The 18,362-nt window shown below is 46.8% G+C and overlaps 1 protein-coding gene across 3 annotated transcripts in view; it reads right to left on the minus strand.

Annotated features, from left to right (window-relative positions):
• Positions 1-302: 302 nt before the first annotated feature.
• The window catches only part of LOC118377329 (zinc finger MIZ domain-containing protein 1-like), a 76,436-nt gene continuing 58,376 nt past the window's right edge, over positions 303-18,362 (minus strand). For all 3 annotated transcript variants that reach the window (XM_052495664.1, XM_052495667.1, XM_052495670.1), the window contains 9 exons: positions 15,981-16,059; positions 15,713-15,844; positions 14,537-14,642; positions 10,869-11,097; positions 9,889-9,957; positions 9,220-9,455; positions 7,981-8,132; positions 5,003-5,248; positions 303-2,572 (listed from right to left, as the gene is read on the minus strand). In XM_052495664.1, coding sequence (XP_052351624.1) covers positions 2,465-2,572; positions 5,003-5,248; positions 7,981-8,132; positions 9,220-9,455; positions 9,889-9,957; positions 10,869-11,097; positions 14,537-14,642; positions 15,713-15,844; positions 15,981-16,059 — 1,357 coding nt within the window. In that variant the 3' untranslated portion in view covers positions 303-2,464. The remainder of the gene's footprint in view (positions 2,573-5,002; positions 5,249-7,980; positions 8,133-9,219; positions 9,456-9,888; positions 9,958-10,868; positions 11,098-14,536; positions 14,643-15,712; positions 15,845-15,980; positions 16,060-18,362) is intronic.

Consider the following 18,362-nt stretch of genomic DNA (forward strand, 5'->3'; position numbering starts at 1 on the left):
CTGGCACTTTTTAAAAATGATTACTAATAACAGAATTCAACAGGGAGAGCTAGAGACGCAGCTCTGTGAAATGGGAAGAGGAGCAACACCAGGCGGTGCATGAAGAGAAGATAAGAGAGAATGATAAGAGGATTAACACCAGGCAGTGATAAGAGGATTAACACCAGATGGTGCATGAAGAGAAGAGATAATGATAAGAGGATTAACACCAGGCGGTGCATGCAGAGAAGACAGAATGATAAGAGGCGGTGCATGCAGAGAAGACAGAATGATGAGAGGAGCAACAAGAGGATTAACAGGCGGTGCATGCAGAGAAGACAGAATGATAAGAGGAGCAACACCAGGCGGTGCATGAAGAGAAGATAAGAGAGAATGATAAGAGGAGCAACACCAGGCGGTGCATGAAGAGAAGACAGAATGATAAGAGGAGCAACACCAGGCGGTGCATGAAGAGAAGATAAGAGAGAATGATAAGAGGAGCAACACCAGGCGGTGCATGAAGAGAAGACAGAATGATAAGAGGAGCAACACCAGGCGGTGCATGCAGAGAAGACAGAATGATAAGAGGAGCAACACCAGGCGGTGCATGAAGAGAAGACAGAATGATGAGAGGAGCAACACCAGGCGGTGCACGCAGAGAAGACAGAATGATAAGAGGAGCAACACCAGGCGATGCATGAAGAGAAGATAAGAGAGAATGATAAGAGGATTAACACCAGGCGGTGCATGCAGAGAAGACAGAATGATGAGAGGAGCAACACCAGGCGGTGCATGCACAGAAGACAGAATGATGAGAGGAGCAACACCAGGGGGCGCATGCACAGAAGAAAGATGGATAAGATAGGAGCTCTAACTGGCTTGATATCGGCCTGACAGGAAACTCAAATAGTAACCCACAGGGTTGGGAACAATTCAAATTGATGTCAATCAATTCTGGAAGTGATATGTTGACGTAGTTAAATAGCTTCTCCTTTTTCAGCTAATTGAGAGTAATTGAAAATATATGCCCTGTTTTAATTATTTAATTGGAATTAATGATTAAATTTGAATTTTAGTTAACTTCCTGAATTGACTGCCTTCAATTCAAATGGACCCATAACCCTGGTAACAAACATCATTCTCCCACGTCTGCTTTCCTTTACCATTGATGACTATCAATCAATCAATCAATTGGTGACTCTACTCTGTCCAGGATAATAAATAAACAAGATACAGTCACAGTACGAAAATGTATTTCTCTGATTGGAGATTATAAATGTCTATGCTGTAGGGTAGACTCTCTCTCTCCTAGAAGAGGATGATTGCCAATTTCCAATCCCCCCGCGGCTCCGCCTTCTCCCTCCACTTGGTTTCCTCCATCGCTCTTTATTTCAAAAGAAGAAGGGAAGATTCCTTCCTCTCCACTTCCCAAAAGAAGAAGGGAAGATTCCTTCCTCTCCACTTCCCAAAAGAAGAAGGGAAGATTCCTTCCTCTCCACTTCCCAAAAGAAGAAGGGAAGATTCCTTCCTCTCCACTTCCCAAAAGAAGAAGGGAAGATTCCTTCCTCTCCACTTCCCAAAAGAAGAAGGGAAGATTCCTTCCTCTCCACTTCCCAAAAGAAAACAAAAAAAACAAAGTGGGAGCTGTTGAACATTCCCCCCAAAAAATCCCACATTTCTCGTAAATGTTTTGGTACTAGTGTTAGACAAAACTGTCACTTTAAATGTGTTTTGTACCCTTTGAGATGTATGTGTTGTTATATCTTGTGCTTTCACATGACATGCAGACAGACAGACAGACAGACAGACAGACAGACAGACAGACAGACAGACAGACAGACAGACAGACAGACAGACAGACAGACAGACAGACAGACAGTGATACGTAGTAACCAGTCCCGGGAACAGTAACTGTGACAACGTTTGGGACAACAGGAAGCTGAGACGTCTTATAAGGTGAAACAATAACGTGGACATTACACACACTGGCCAGATAGTGAAGGACATTTTGTTTTTCCAATATGTTTTTTTTCCCACCCGTATATATTTAATTAATTCCTCTATATTTTTCTTTAAAAGGAAACAAAATATGAATAAAAAAAAAAAAGCATCAACACTTTCCTAAATGTGCACACAGACACTGGTAGAATACAAAATGAACTGAATATCAGATAGCTGGTATCATCGATGGTCACATGGGGGCGTTGCAGGGAGGCAGACTTCACTCACTGCCCTACCCTGTCCTGCTATGTCTTTTTGAGTTTTAAAACATTGTTCAGTCAATCAGTCAGTCTGTCAGTCAGTCAGTCTGCTGGAGAATCAATGCAAACTGTACAAGAGGAAAAGGAGAAAGGGAGTGCATCTTTGTGTTTGTCAAGTACTGGAGCAGGTCTCAGGTCAGATGTTATAGGTCCAACTCCAGGCAGTCCTAGAAGTGTTTTTTTTTTTAATACATTTTTTAAAATGAACTGATCTAGAATCAGAGTCAGTTGTTTTCGAAGAGCGAGAGAAGGTCATCGTTGCTACTGCTCGGGAGGTCTGGAGGATCCAGGTAAGACAACAAGTCATCTGGGTTAGCCAGCTCTGGAAGGAGCTGCAGAGAAAGAGGGAGAGAACACACTCTTTTAGTAAAGATCTGCAGGAGAAGGTCCATCTAACGTTGACATGGAAACGGTGAATGAAAAAGCGTCACAAAAAAAAATGATATTTGTACATTCCATTCCAACGTATCTCATCACAAATTTAGGATCTGTAATAGTCCACTTTGAAATCCCAAATAAACAATGTACTTTTTTTTAAACAACAACACAGAAAACCCACACCCACCAGACTACTGTTCTGGTCCTCTCTTCTCATAACATTAGACTACTGTTCTGGCCCTCTCTTCTCATAACATCAGACTACTGTTCTGGTCCTCTCTTCTCATTACATTAGACTACTGTTCTGGCCCTCTCTTCTCATAACATTAGACTACTGTTCTGGCCCTCTCTTCTCATAACATCAGACTACTGTTCTGGTCCTCTCTTCTCATAACATTAGACTACTGTTCTGGTCCTCTCTTCTCATAACATTAGACTACTGTTCTGGCCCTCTCTTCTCATAACATCAGACTACTGTTCTGGTCCTCTCTTCTCATAACATCAGACTACTGTTCTGGTCCTCTCTTCTCATAACATCAGACTACTGTTCTGGCCTGGCCCTCTCTTCTCATAACATTAGACTACTGTTCTGGTCCTCTCTTCTCATAACATTAGACTACTGTTCTGGTCCTCTCTTCTCATAACATCAGACTACTGTTCTGGTCCTCTCTTCTCATAACATTAGACTACTGTTCTGGCCCTCTCTTCTCATAACATCAGACTACTGTTCTGGTCCTCTCTTCTCATAACATTAGACTACTGTTCTGGCCCTCTCTTCTCATAACATTAGACTACTGTTCTGGTCCTCTCTTCTCATAACATTAGACTACTGTTCTGGTCCTCTCTTCTCATAACATTAGACTACTGTTCTGGTCCTCTCTTCTCATAACATTAGACTACTGTTCTGGCCCTCTCTTCTCATAACATCAGACTACTGTTCTGGTCCTCTCTTCTCATAACATTAGACTACTGTTCTGGTCCTCTCTTCTCATAACATTAGACTACTGTTCTGGTCCTCTCTTCTCATAACATTAGACTACTGTTCTGGTCCTCTCTTCTCATAACATCAGACTACTGTTCTGGTCCTCTCTTCTCATAACATCAGACTACTGTTCTGGTCCTCTCTTCTCATAACATTAGACTACTGTTCTGGTCCTCTCTTCTCATAACATTAGACTACTGTTCTGGTCCTCTCTTCTCATAACATTAGACTACTGTTCTGGCCCTCTCTTCTCATAACATTAGACTACTGTTCTGGCCCTCTCTTCTCATAACATCAGACTACTGTTCTGGCCCTCTTCTCTAACATTAGACTACTGTTCTGGCCCTCTCTTTCTCATAACATTAGACTACTGTTCTGGCCCTCTCTTCTCATAACATCAGACTACTGTTCTGGCCCTCTCTTCTCATAACATTAGACTACTGTTCTGGCCCTCTCTTCTCATAACATTAGACTACTGTTCTGGCCCTCTCTTCTCATAACATTAGACTACTGTTCTGGCCCTCTCTTCTCATAACATTAGACTACTGTTCTGGCCCTCTCTTCTCATAACATTAGACTACTGTTCTGGCCCTCTCTTCTCATAACATCAGACTACTGTTCTGGCCCTCTCTTCTCATAACATTAGACTACTGTTCTGGTCCTCTCTTCTCATAACATCAGACTACTGTTCTGGTCCTCTCTTCTCATTACATTAGACTACTGTTCTGGTCCTCTCTTCTCATAACATTAGACTACTGTTCTGGTCCTCTCTTCTCATTACATTAGACTACTGTTCTGGCCCTCCCTTCTTTTTATTTTCAACTCTCCATTTTGCAGCTGGTCTCTGATCGAATTAAACTCCGACACAGTCCTTTTCAGTGTATTTGGCGCTCATACAGTTACGACTCGATCGTAACCGACGGCGTCATTTCAGTTTGGTACACCAGAAGTACATTCGTTTCCAGTGAAACGCTGCGTTTGCCTCGCAGCGTTGCTGAGGCAGTTGCTTCTGTGTGGTGCGTAGGTAGGATTCATCCAACGTAAGCATCAAACTGTGTGCTGTAGACGGTTTGACAGAAATGGTCGCAGAAGGTGAATGTTGAACTGTTCTTGCTCACACACCTAGCTGTTTGGACACTGTCGGTGTGATCGAGGCGTTAGGCCCTAAAGCTTAAAAAAATAAATTACATTTACTCAACCTTCAGCCACAAAATATTTCATAACGCTAAACCCACCCACCACGTGGATATAACCGCAGACACCGTGGGATAACCCACGGTTAACCCATAACCCATCACTAATATATACACGTCTCAAATAGCACTCTATTTTCTAAATAAGTAGTGCACTATATAGGGAATAGGTTACCATTTGGGACGTAGCCCATGTGTGTCTAACTTACATCCAAGGAAGGTTCGGGCATATCTGGGAGCCCTCCACCCAGTCCCTCTAAGGGGTCACCGTGCTGCAGAGGGTGATTGTTAGGGCCGGGCTGTTGTTGCTGTGGGGGCGGAGCCTGTTGTCGTGACGGCTGAGGAGGTCCACTGTGATGCAACGGCTGTCCCGATTGGCTGCCGGGGTGCGATTGGGCGTGTAAGCTATGCTGTAACAAGTTGTGGGACTGGTCAGTGATGGCAGGATGAGGTATCTGAGAAGGGAAGAAGAAAGAGAGAGTAGGACAGAGAGGGAGAGAGAAAAGGAGAGAAAAGGAGAGAGAGGGAGAGAGACAGAGTGAGAAAAGGAGAGAAAATGAGAGAGAGGGAGAGAGACAGAGAGAGAAAAGGAGAGAGAGAGAGAAACAGAGAGAAACAGAGAGAGAGAAATAGAGAGAGACAGAGAGAGAGAAACAGAGAGAGAGAGAGAGAAACAGAGAGAGAGAGAGAGGAAGAGAGGGGGAGAGAGAGAGAAAAGGAGAGAGAGACAGAGAGAGAGAAACAGAGAGAGAGAGAGAGAGAGAGAGAGAGAGAGAGAGAGAGAGAGAGAGAGAGAGAGAGAGAGAGAGAGAGAGAGAGAGAGAGAGAGAGAGAGAGAGAGAAGAGAGGGAGAGAGAGAGGGAAAAGGAGAGAGAGAGACAGAGAGAGACAGAGAGAGAGAGAGAGAGAGAGAGAGAAAAGGAGAGAGAGGGAGAGAGACAGAGAGAGAAAAGGAGAGAGAGGGAGAGAGACAGAGAGAGAAAAGGAGAGAGAGGGAGAGAGAAAAGGAGAGAGACAGAGAGAGTGAGCGAGAGAGAATCATTGATATGATAGTGTGAGTTGAGTCATGTAAATTAGGACAGGGTTGAAGGTAATAATCACTTCCATGTCTGCAGTGTTAAAGCAGTTGCATATAACCTGTACACTGAGTGACTCTTACACTGAGCAGTGGGATACAGTTTGCCAATGTTTAAATCAAATCAAATTGTATTTGTCACATGCGCCGAATACAACAGGTGTAAACCTTAGTGAAAAGCTTAGTTACAAGCCCTTAACCAGCTTTAAGAAGTTCCGAAAAATATAAAAATACGTGTAAAGTAAAAAAATAGATAAGTAGAAAATAAAAAATAGCAGCAGTAAAATATCAATAGCAAGGCTATATACAGGGTATTACGGTACAGAGTCAATGTGGAGGCTATATACAGGGTATTACGGTACAGAGTCAATGTGGAGGCTATATACAGGGTATTACGGTACAGAGTCAATGTGGAGGCTATATACAGGGTGTTACGGTACAGAGTCAATGTGGAGGCTATATACAGGGTATTACGGTACAGAGTCAATGTGGAGGCTATATACAGGGTGTTACGGTACAGAGTCAATGTGGAGGCTATATACAGGGTGTTACGGTACAGAGTCAATGTGGAGGCTATTTACAGGGTATTACGGTACAGAGTCAATGTGGAGGCTATATACAGGGTGTTACGGTACAGAGTCAATGTGGAGGCTATATACAGGGTGTTACGGTACAGAGTCAATGTGGAGGCTATATACAGGGTATTACGGTACAGAGTCAATGTGGAGGCTATATACAGGGGGTACCGGTACAGAGTCAATGTGGAGGCTATATACAGGGTGTTACGGTACAGAGTCAATGTGGAGGCTATATACAGGGTGTTACGGTACAGAGTCAATGTGGAGGCTATATACAGGGTGTTACGGTACAGAGTCAATGTGGAGGCTATATACAGGGTGTTACGGTAAAGAGGCAATGTGGAGGCTATATACAGGGTGTTACGGTACAGAGTCAATGTGGAGGCTATATACAGGGTATTACGGTACAGAGTCAATGTGGAGGCTATATACAGGGTGTTACGGTACAGAGTCAATGTGGAGGCTATATACAGGGTGTTACGGTACAGAGTCAATGTGGAGGCTATATACAGGGTATTACGGTACAGAGTCAATGTGGAGGCTATATACAGGGTGTTACGGTACAGAGTCAATGTGGAGGCTATATACAGGGTGTTACGGTACAGAGTCAATGTGGAGGCTATATACAGGGTGTTACGGTACAGAGTCAATGTGGAGGCTATATACAGGGTGTTACGGTACAGAGTCAATGTGAAGGCTATATACAGGGTGTTACGGTACAGAGTCAATGTGGAGGCTATATACAGGGGGTACCGGTACAGAGTCAATGTGGAGGCTATATACAGGGGGTACCGGTACAGAGTCAATGTGGAGGCTATATACAGGGGGTACCGGTACAGAGTCAATGTGGAGGCTATATACAGGGGGTACCGGTACAGAGTCAATGTGGAGGTTATATACAGTAATAATAATAATAATAATATATGCCATTTAGCTGACGCTTTTATCCAAAGCGACTTACAGTCATGTGTGCATACATTCTACGTATGGGTGGTCCCGGGAAACGAACCCACTACCCTGGCGTTACAAGCGCCATGCTCTACCAACTGAGCCACAGAAGGACCAGCCACAGAATTGACAGAGTCAATGTGGAGACTATATACAGGGTGTTACGGTACAGAGTCAATGTGCGGGGGCACTGGTTAGTCGAGGTAATTGAGGTAATATGTACATGTAGGTAGAGTTAAAGTGATTATGCATAGATAATAAACAGAGAGTAGCAGCAGGGTAAAAGAGGGGTCTGGAGGAGCTCTTTGATTAGCTGTTTTATGAGTCTTATGGCTTGGGGGTAGAACCCTCTTGGACCTAGACTTGGCGGTCCGGTACTGCTTGCCGTGCGGTAGCAGAGAGAACAGTCTATGACTAGGGTGGCTGGAGTCTTTGGCAATTTTTAGGGCCTTCCCCTGACACCGCCTGGTATATAGGTCCTTGTTGTCAGGAAGCTTGGCCCCGGTGACATACTGGGCCGTACGCACGACCCTCTGTATACATCCCACAAGGCAGTACATTTGAAAACATGTAAACTTTAACTTACAGAGTCAGGCATGCTGTGTGTGAGGGGTTTGTCCTGTGCCATGTTTGGCGGGTGGGACAGAACGGGGCCGTGCATGAAGTCGTTCATGGTCGTACCACCGGGGTTCCCATGGGGGAAGTCAAAGCCCCCGCTGTGGCCCTGGTAACTGTTACCTAGTAACACAACAAAAAAATCACAACAAGCAAGTTACTTTCAGAGGTTATTTTTCTTTTTGTTTATTTTTTTGTTTGTTTATAAATCACATAACTGTGATATGACACAAGTACAGATGTTTTTATGTACACAGAAACGTAATCTAAAAAACTCATTGTTGGTACCATGGACCTATGTTCCTCCAGGAACTAAGAGGATTAAGTTAAGAAGAAGGTATCTCAGTAAATAATGTACCATGGCCCTATGTTCCTCCAGGAACTAAGAGGATAATTAAGTTAAGAAGAAAGTATCTCAGTAAATAATGTACCATGGCCCTATGTTCCTCCAGGAACTAAGAGGATTAAGTTAGGAAGAAGGTATCTCAGTAAATAATGTACCATGGCCCTATGTTCTTCCAGGAATTAAGAGGATTAAGTTGGGAAGAAGGTATTTCAGTAAATAATGTACCATGGACCTATGTTCCTCCAGGAACTAAGAGGATAATTAAGTTAAGAAGAAAGTATCTCAGTAAATAATGTACCATGGCCCTATGTTCTTCCAGGAACTAAGAGGATAATTAAGTTAAGAAGAAAGTATCTCAGTAAATAATGTACCATGGCCCTATGTTCCTCCAGGAACTAAGAGGATTAAGTTAGGAAGAAGGTATCTCAGTAAATAATGTACCATGGCCCTATGTTCTTCCAGCAACTAAGAAGATCATTAAGTTAAGAAGAAAGTATCTCAGTAAATAATGTACCATGGCCCTATGTTCCTCCAGGAACTAAGAGGATTAAGTTAGGAAGAAGGTATCTCAGTAAATAATGTACCATGGCCCTATGTTCTTCCAGCAACTAAGATGATTGAGTTGGGAAGAAGGTATCTCAGTAAATAATGTACCATGGCCCTATGTTCCTCCAGGAACTAAGAGGATTAAGTTGGGAAGAAGGTATCTCAGTAAATAATGTACCATGGCCCTATGTTCCTCCAGGAACTAAGAGGATTAAGTTGGGAAGAAGGTATCTCAGTAAATAATGTACCATGGGCCTATGTTCCTCCAGGAACTAAGAGGATTAAGTTGGGAAGAAAGTATCTCAGTAAATAATGTACCATGGCTTCCGTATTTGCTGTTGTTGCCCCCCTGGTGGGGTGGGTAGGGCGAGGGCCCTGGGCCGAGCAGGGCGATCATCTCCATCACGTTGGGCAGGGTCATCTGGGTGGGGCTCATGGTCTTGAACCTCTTGGCCATGGGTCCATCTGGATCCTCCTTGATGTGGATATCAGACTTGATGGCCACAGGTCTCCAACTACACGAAGGGTCTATGGTCACCTCCTCAAACTCCGAGCTGGGCGTGGCGTGGGGGTGGGGGGGGGGGGGTAGTGAGATGATGAAAAGAGAAAGCCGCAGAATGAGCGCTTTATTCCTGCATCCCAATAAACAATGGTTCCACTTTACAGAATTCAACAACATAGTGTAAAATATGTTGTTGAGAGATTTTAGACTTAATAAAGATATTTTACACTATGTTGTTGAGAGATTTTAGGCTTAATATAGATATTTCACACTATGTTGTTGAGAGATTTTAGGCTTAATAAAGATATTTCACACTATGTTGTTGAGAGATTTTAGGCTTAATAAAGATATCAACAACATAGTGTAAAATATCTTTATTAAGCCTAAAATCTCTCAAGAAGGTTGATAAGTGATAACGTTCATGGTGATTGGTGCAGTAGGAGGGTTTGATGAGTATGGTGAGGATGTTGGGAAAGTAATCTTACTTTTGGATGGCATTAAGAATCCCCCACATGTACTGGTCAACTTCTAGTCCCTCAAGCAACGCTGTTTTACTGCGGAGGACAGAGAGGACGTAAACATTACAGAGAGGACATAAACATTACAGAGAGGACGTAAACATTACAGAGAGGACATAAACATTACAGAGAGGACATAAATATTACAGACAGGATGTAAACATTACAGAGAGGACATAAACATTACAGAGAGGACGTCAACATTACAGAGAGGACATAAACATTACAGAGACATCAACATTACAGAGAGGACATAAACATTACAGAGAGGACGTAAACATTACAGAGAGGATGTAAACATTACAGAGAGGACATGAACATTACAGAGAGGACATAAACATTACAGAGAGGACATGAACATTACAGAGAGGATGTAAACATTACAGAGAGGACATAAACATTACAGAGAGGACATAAACATTACAGAGAGGATATAAACATTACAGAGAGGACATAAACATTACAGAGAGGACATAAACATTACAGAGAGGACATAAACATTACAGAGAGGACATAAACATTACAGAGAGGACATAAACATTACAGAGAGGACATACACATTACAGAGAGGACATAAACATTACAGAGAGGACGTAAACATTACAGAGAGGACATAAACATTACAGAGACATCAACATTACAGAGAGGATATAAACATTACAGAGAGGGCGTAAACATTACAGAGAGGACATAAACATTACAGAGAGGACATAAACATTACAGAGAGGATATAAACATTACTGATTGTATTCAGAAGATAAACATCAGAGTGGTCATTGATCTTTTCCAACTCTTTGTGTAACTGAGTATTTCAGATATAACATAAATACCTTTATTCAATGCAGTTTTACAGGTAACAGTGCACATTAATTCAACATTATAAGTCCCAGTTTCACCCAGCCAGGTTAGTATCACCCACCCAGTGTTCAACCGCAGTCCCAACTTACTTGCATACTGGACATCGCCACGTTCCTCGCTCACAGTTCAACTGTAAGTAGGATTCCAAATCAAAGCACTGGACATGTTTACAGTCATGACCTCTGGCTGGAAGTTGGATCCTCCGGAAGGTGATCGGACATTTGAGGGAGACCTTGATGGCCGTCTGTTCAACACCGTCCTCGCCGTTCAGAGTGGTGTTGCCAGAGGACGCCGCTACGCTGCTGAAGTTTCTCTTAACTGGGGAGATGGGAGGAGGACCACAATGGAGATGAGACGACCAAAATGGAGATAAAGGAGATGGGAGGAGGACCACAGTGGATATGGGAGGAGGACCACAGTGGAGATAAAGGAGATGGGAGGAGGACCACAGTGGAGATAAGGGAGATGGGAGGAGGACCACAGTGGAGATGGGAGGAGGACCACAATGGAGATGGGAGGAGGACCACAGTGGAGATGAGAGGAGGACCACAGTGGAGATGGGAGGAGGACCACAGTGGAGATGAGAGGAGGACCACAGTGGAGATGGGAGGAGGACCACAGTGGAGATGAGAGGAGGACCACAGAGGAGATAAGGGAGATGGGAGGAGGACCACAGTGGAGATGAGGGAGATGGGAGGAGGACCACAGTGGAGATAAGGGAGATGGGATGAGGACCACAGTGGAGATGGGAGGAGGACCACAGAGGAGATGGGAGGAGGACCACAGTGGAGATGAGAGGAGGACCACAGTGGAGATGGGAGGAGGACCACAGTGGAGATGGGAGGAGGACCACAGTGGAGATGAGAGGAGGACCACAATGGAGATAAGGGAGATGGGAGGAGGACCACAATGGAGATGAGAGGAGGACCACAGAGGAGATAAGGGAGATGGGAGGAGGACCACAGTGGAGATGGGAGGAGGACCACAGAGGAGATAAGGGAGATGGGAGGAGGACCACAGTGGAGATGAGAGGAGGACCACAGAGGAGATAAGGGAGATGGGAGGAGGACCACAGAGGAGATAAGGGAGATGGGAGGAGGACCACAGTGGAGATAAGGGAGATGGGAGGAGGACCACAGAGGATATAAGGGAGATGGGAGGAGGACCACAATGGAGATGGGAGGAGGACCACAGTGGAGATAAAGGAGATGGGAGGAGGACCACAGTGGAGATGGGAGGAGGACCACAATGGAGATGGGAGGAGGACCACAGAGGAGATAAGGGAGATGGGAGGAGGATCACAGTGGAGATGGGAGGAGGACCACAGAGGAGATAAGGGAGATGGGAGGAGGACCACAGTGGAGATGGGAGGAGGACCACAGTGGAAATGGGAGGAGGACCACAGTGGAGATGAGAGGAGGACCACAGTGGAGATGGGAGGAGGACCACAGTGGAGATGAGAGGAGGACCACAGAGGAGATAAGGGAGATGGGAGGAGGACCACAGTGGAGATGGGATGAGGACCACAGTGGAGATGGGATGAGGACCACAGTGGAGATAAGGGAGATGGGAGGAGGACCACAGAGGAGATGGGATGAGGACCACAGTGGAGATGGGAGGAGGACCACAGAGGAGATGGGAGGAGGACCACAGTGGAGATGGGATGAGGACCACAGTGGAGATAAGGGAGATGGGAGGAGGACCACAGTGGAGATGGGATGAGGACCACAGTGGAGATGGGAGGAGGACCACAGTGGAGATGGGAGGAGGACCACAGTGGAGATGGGATGAGGACCACAGTGGAGATGGGAGGAGGACCACAGTGGAGATGGGAGGAGGACCACAGTGGAGATAAGGGAGATGGGAGGAGGACCACAGTGGAGATGGGAGGAGGACCACAGTGGAGATGGGAGGAGGACCACAGTGGAGATGGGAGGAGGACCACAGTGGAGATGGGAGGGAGGACCACAGTAGAGATAAGGGAGATGGGAGGAGGACCACAATGGAGATGGGAGGAGGACCACAGTAGAGATAAGGGAGATGGGAGGAGGACCACAGAGGAGATGGGATGAGGACCACAGTGGAGATGGGAGGAGGACCACAGTGGAGATGAGAGGAGGACCACAATGGAGATGGGAGGAGGACCACAGTAGAGATAAGGGAGATGGGAGGAGGACCACAGTGGAGATGGGAGGAGGACCACAGTAGAGATAAGGGAGATGGGAGGAGGACCACAATGGAGATGGGAGGAGGACCACAGAGGAGATGGGATGAGGACCACAGTGGAGATGGGAGGAGGACCACAGTGGAGATGAGAGGAGGACCACAATGGAGATGGGAGGAGGACCACAGTAGAGATAAGGGAGATGGGAGGAGGACCACAGTGGAGATGGGAGGAGGACCACAGTAGAGATAAGGGAGATGGGAGGAGGACCACAATGGAGATGGGAGGAGGACCACAATGGAGATGGGAGGAGGACCACAGTGGAGATGGGAGGAGGACCACAATGGAGATGGGAGGAGGACCACAGTAGAGATAAGGGAGATGGGAGGAGGACCACAGTGGAGATGGGAGGAGGACCACAGTAGAGATAAGGGAGATGGGAGGAGGACCACAGTGGAGATGGGAGGAGGACCACAGAGGAGATAAGGGAGATGGGAGGAGGACCACAATGGAGATAAGGGAGATGGGAGGAGGACCACAGAGAGAGGGTCAGTCAGTAACAGAGAGAGAGGGTCAGTCAGTAACAGAGGAAGAGGGTCAGTCAGTACCAGAGGGAGAGGGTCAGTCAGTACCAGAGAGAGAGGGTCACTCAGTACCAGAGGGAGAGGGTCAGTCAGTACCAGAGGGAGAGGATCAGTCAGTACCAGAGGGAGAGGGTCAGTCAGTACCAGAGGGAGAGGATCAGTCAGTACCAGAGGGAGCGGGTACCAGAGAGAGAGGGTCACTCAGTACAAGAGGGAGCGGGTCAGTCAGTACCAGAGAGAGAGGGTCAGTCAGTACCAGAGGGAGAGGGTCAGTCAGTACCAGAGGGAGAGGGTCAGTCAGTACCAGAGGGAGAGGGTCAGTCAGTACCAGAGGGAGAGGGTCAGTCAGTACCAGAGGGAGAGGTCAGTCAGTACCAGAGGGAGAGGGTCAGTCAGTACCAGAGGGAGAGGGTCAGTCAGTACCAGAGAGAGAGGGTCAGTCTGTACCAGAGGGAGAGGGTCAGTCAGTACCAGAGGGAGAGGGTCAATCAGTACCAGAGAGAGAGGGTCACTCAGTACCAGAGGGAGCGGGTACCAGAGAGAGAGGGTCACTCAGTAACAGAGGGAGAGGGTCACTCAGTACCAGAGGGAGAGGGTCAGTCAGTACCAGAGAGAGAGGGTCAGTCAGTACCAGAGGGAGAGGGTCAGTCAGTACCAGAGGGAGAGGGTCAGTCAGTACCAGAGGGAGAGGGTCAGTCAGTACCAGAGGGAGAGGGTTACGCCGTACCAGAGGGAGCGGGTACCAGAGGGAGAGGGTCACTCAGTACCAGAGGGAGAGGGTCACTCAGTACCAGAGGGAGAGGGTCACTAAGTACCAGAGGGAGAGGGTCAGTCAGTACCAGAGGGAGAGGGTCAGTCAGTACCAGAGGGAGAGGGTCACTCAGTACCAGAGGGAGAGGGTCAGTCAGTACCAGAGGGAGAGGGTCACTAAGTACCAGAGGGAGAGGGTCAGTCAGTACCAGAGGGAGAGGGTTACTCAGTACCAGAAGGAGGGATAACAGTAGTGTACCTTTGGTGATGCAGTGCTCTGCAGGCAGTAACCTCTTCTTCAGTAAGCCTTGCAGGACAGATCGTACAGAGGGTCTGTGGACCAGCTGCAGTACAAACAGGTGAGACTGTAGAGGAGAGGAGCATCATCATTTACACCATCATCGTCCTCATTATCATCCCCATTATCATTACCATCATCCTTACCACAATCCTCATCATCATCACCAGTATCACCACAATCATCGTCATCATCACCACAATCCTCATCTTCATCCTCATCATCATCACCGCAATCATCATCATCTCCAGAATCCTCATCTTCATCACCATTATCACCCACACCACCATAATCATCATCACCACAATCCTCATCATCACCACAATCCTCATCACCATCATCATCCTCATCACCACAATCCTCATCCTCCTCATCATCACCACAATCCTCATCCTCCTCCTCATCACCACAATCCTCATCCTCCTCCTCATCACCACAATCCTCATCATCCTCATCATCACCACAATCCTCATTATCATCATCATCCTTATCACCACAATCCTCATCCTCCTCCTCATCACCACAATCCTCATCCTCCTCATCATCACCACAATCCTCATCATCACCACAATCCTCATAATCCTCATCCTCCTCATCACCACAATCCTCATCATCCTCATCATCACCACAATTCTCATCATCCTCATCCTCCTCATCATCACCACAATCCTCATCATCACCACAATCCTCATAATCTTCATCCTCCTCATCATCACCACAATCCTCATTATCATCATCATCCTCATCACCACAATCATCATCATCCTCATCACCACAAACCTCATTATCATCATCATCCTCATCACCACAATCCTCATCATCCTCATCATCACCACAATTCTCATCATCCTCATCCTCCTCATCATCACCAAAATCCTCATCATCCTCATCCTCCTCATCATCACCACAATTCTCATCATCCTCATCCTCCTCATCATCACCACAATTCCCATCTTCCTCATCCTCCTCATCATCACCACAATCCTCATCATCACCACAATCCTCATCATCCTCATCCTCATCCTCCTCATCATCACCACACTCCTCATCTTCCTCATCCTCCTCATCATCACCACAATCCTCATCATCCTCATCATTAGTAGCAGTAGTGGTTGTTGTTGTCAGCACAGTACTCACACAGCAGCAGGCGGTAACTGTGATCTGGATGGTGTTCCTTCCTGGTTGGCAGACTTGTTTCAGGTGCAGGGGCTTGTGGGACGTCTTGTTGTCGCCGCGCTCGATGGTGAGGGGCGTGGCGTTAACACTGACCTGCACAGAGGAAAGGAAGATTAGTGTGTGTGTGTGTGTGTGTGTGTGTGTGTGTGTGTGTGTGTGTGTGTGTGTGTGTGTGTGTGTGTGTGTGTGTGTGTGTGTGTGTGTGTGTGTGTGTGGTGTTCTTACTGACCTGGACCGAGGCAGGCCAGTTGGTGTTCATTTGTCGGTCCTCGTGATGGTAACATTTAAACTGCAACTCCAGATCTGACCTGCAGGGGGACAGAGCAGAACACCCTGTCATTATACTGCAACTCCACATCTGTCCTGCAGGGGGACAGAGCAGAACACCCTGTCAGTTACACTGCAACTCCACATCTGTCCTGCAGGGGGACAGAGCAGAACACCCTGTCAGTTAAACTGCAACTCCACATCTGTCCTGCAGGGGGACAGAGCAGAACACCCTGTCATTTAAACTGCAACTCCACATCTGTCCTGCAGGGGGACAGAGCAGAACACCCTGTCAGTTAAACTGCAACTCCACATCTGTCCTGCAGGGGGACAGAGCAGAACACCCTGTCAGTTAAACTGCAACTCCACATCTGTCCTGCAGGGGGACAGAGCAGAACACCCTGTCATTTAAACTGCAACTCCACATCTGTCCTGCAGGGGACAGAGCAGAACAATAAGTTAAACTGCAACTCCACATCTGTCCTGCAGGGGGACAGAGCAGAACACCCTGTCAGTTAAACTGCAACTCCACATCTGTCCTGCAGGGGACAGAGCAGAACACCCTGTCAGTTAAACTGCAACTCCACATCTGTCCTGCAGGGGGACAGAGCAGAACACCCTGTCAGTTAAACTGCAACTCCACATCTGTCCTGCAGGGGACAGAGCAGAACACCCTGTCATTTAAACTGCAACTCCACATCTGTCCTGCAGGGGACAGAGCAGAACAATAAGTTAAACTGCAACTCCACATCTGTCCTGCAGGGGGACAGAGCAGAACACCCTGTCAGTTAAACTGCAACTCCACATCTGTCCTGCAGGGGACAGAGCTGAACACCCTGTCAGTTAAACTGCAACTCCACATCTGTCCTGCAGGGGACAGAGCAGAACAATAAGTTAAACTGCAACTCCACATCTGTCCTGCAGGGGACAGAGCAGAACACCCTGTCAGTTACACTGCAACTCCACATCTGTCCTGCAGGGGGACAGAGCAGAACACCCTGTCAGTTAAACTGCAACTCCACATCTGTCCTGCAGGGGACAGAGCAGAACAATAAGTTAAACTGCAACTCCACATCTGTCCTGCAGGGGACAGAGCAGAACACCCTGTCATTTAAACTGCAACTCCACATCTGTCCTGCAGGGGACAGAGCAGAACAATAAGTTAAACTGCAACTCCACATCTGTCCTGCAGGGGACAGAGCAGAACACCCTGTCAGTTAAACTGCAACTCCACATCTGTCCTGCAGGGGACAGAGCAGAACACCCTGTCAGTTACACTGCAACTCCACATCTGTCCTGCAGGGGACAGAGCAGAACACCCTGTCAGTTAAACTGCAACTCCACATCTGTCCTGTAGGGGGACAGAGCAGAACACCCTGTCAGTTAAACTGCAACTCCACATCGGTACTGTAGGGGGACAGAGCAGAACTAGCGTGGCCAGACTGTAACCTTGCATTCGCTCTAGGAGAAGGCTTGACCAAAGCTAGTGCATCTATAAAAGGGCTGATTACAATGTACACTCTGCCTAAGGTTCATAAAATGTACAGATTATTTTCACTGTATACTACTGTATGACAGAGAGGGTAGGGTATAGGGTGTTGGGGTAGGGTATAGGGTTAGGGTGTTGGGGTAGGGTATATGGTGTTGGGGTAGGGTATATGGTGTTGGGGTAGGGTATAGGGTTAGGTGTTGGGGTAGGGTATATGGTGTTGGGGTAGGGTATATGGTGTTGGGGTAGGGTATAGGGTGTTGGGGTAGGGTATATGGTGTTGGGGTAGGGTATATGGTGTTGGGGTAGGGTATATGGTGTTGGGGTAGGGTATAGGGTGTTGGGGTAGGGTATATGGTGTTGGGGTAGGGTATATGGTGTTGGGGTAGGGTATATGGTGTTGGGGTAGGGTATATGGTGTTGGGGTAGGGTATAGGGTTAGAGTGTGGGTAGGAAATAGGGTTAGGGTGTGGGTAGGAAATATATGGTGTTGGGGTAGGGTATATGGTGTTGGGGTAGGGTATATGGTTAGAGTGTGGGTAGGATATATGGTGTTGGGGTAGGGTATATGGTTAGAGTGTGGGTAGGGTATATGGTGTTGGGGTAGGGTATATGGTTAGAGTGTGGGTAGAGTATATGGTTAGAGTGTGGGTAGGATATATGGTGTTGGGGTAGGGTATATGGTGTTGGGGTAGGGTATATGGTGTTGGGGTAGGGTATATGGTGTTGGGGTAGGGTATATGGTGTTGGGGTAGGGTATATGGTGTTGGGGTAGGGTATATGGTTAGAGTGTGGGTAGGAAATAGGGTTAGGGTGTGGGTAGGAAATATATGGTGTTGGGGTAGGGTATATGGT

The sequence above is a fragment of the Oncorhynchus keta genome, chromosome 3 (genome assembly GCF_023373465.1).
Source record: "Oncorhynchus keta strain PuntledgeMale-10-30-2019 chromosome 3, Oket_V2, whole genome shotgun sequence".
In the NCBI taxonomy this organism is placed as follows: domain Eukaryota; kingdom Metazoa; phylum Chordata; class Actinopteri; order Salmoniformes; family Salmonidae; genus Oncorhynchus; species Oncorhynchus keta.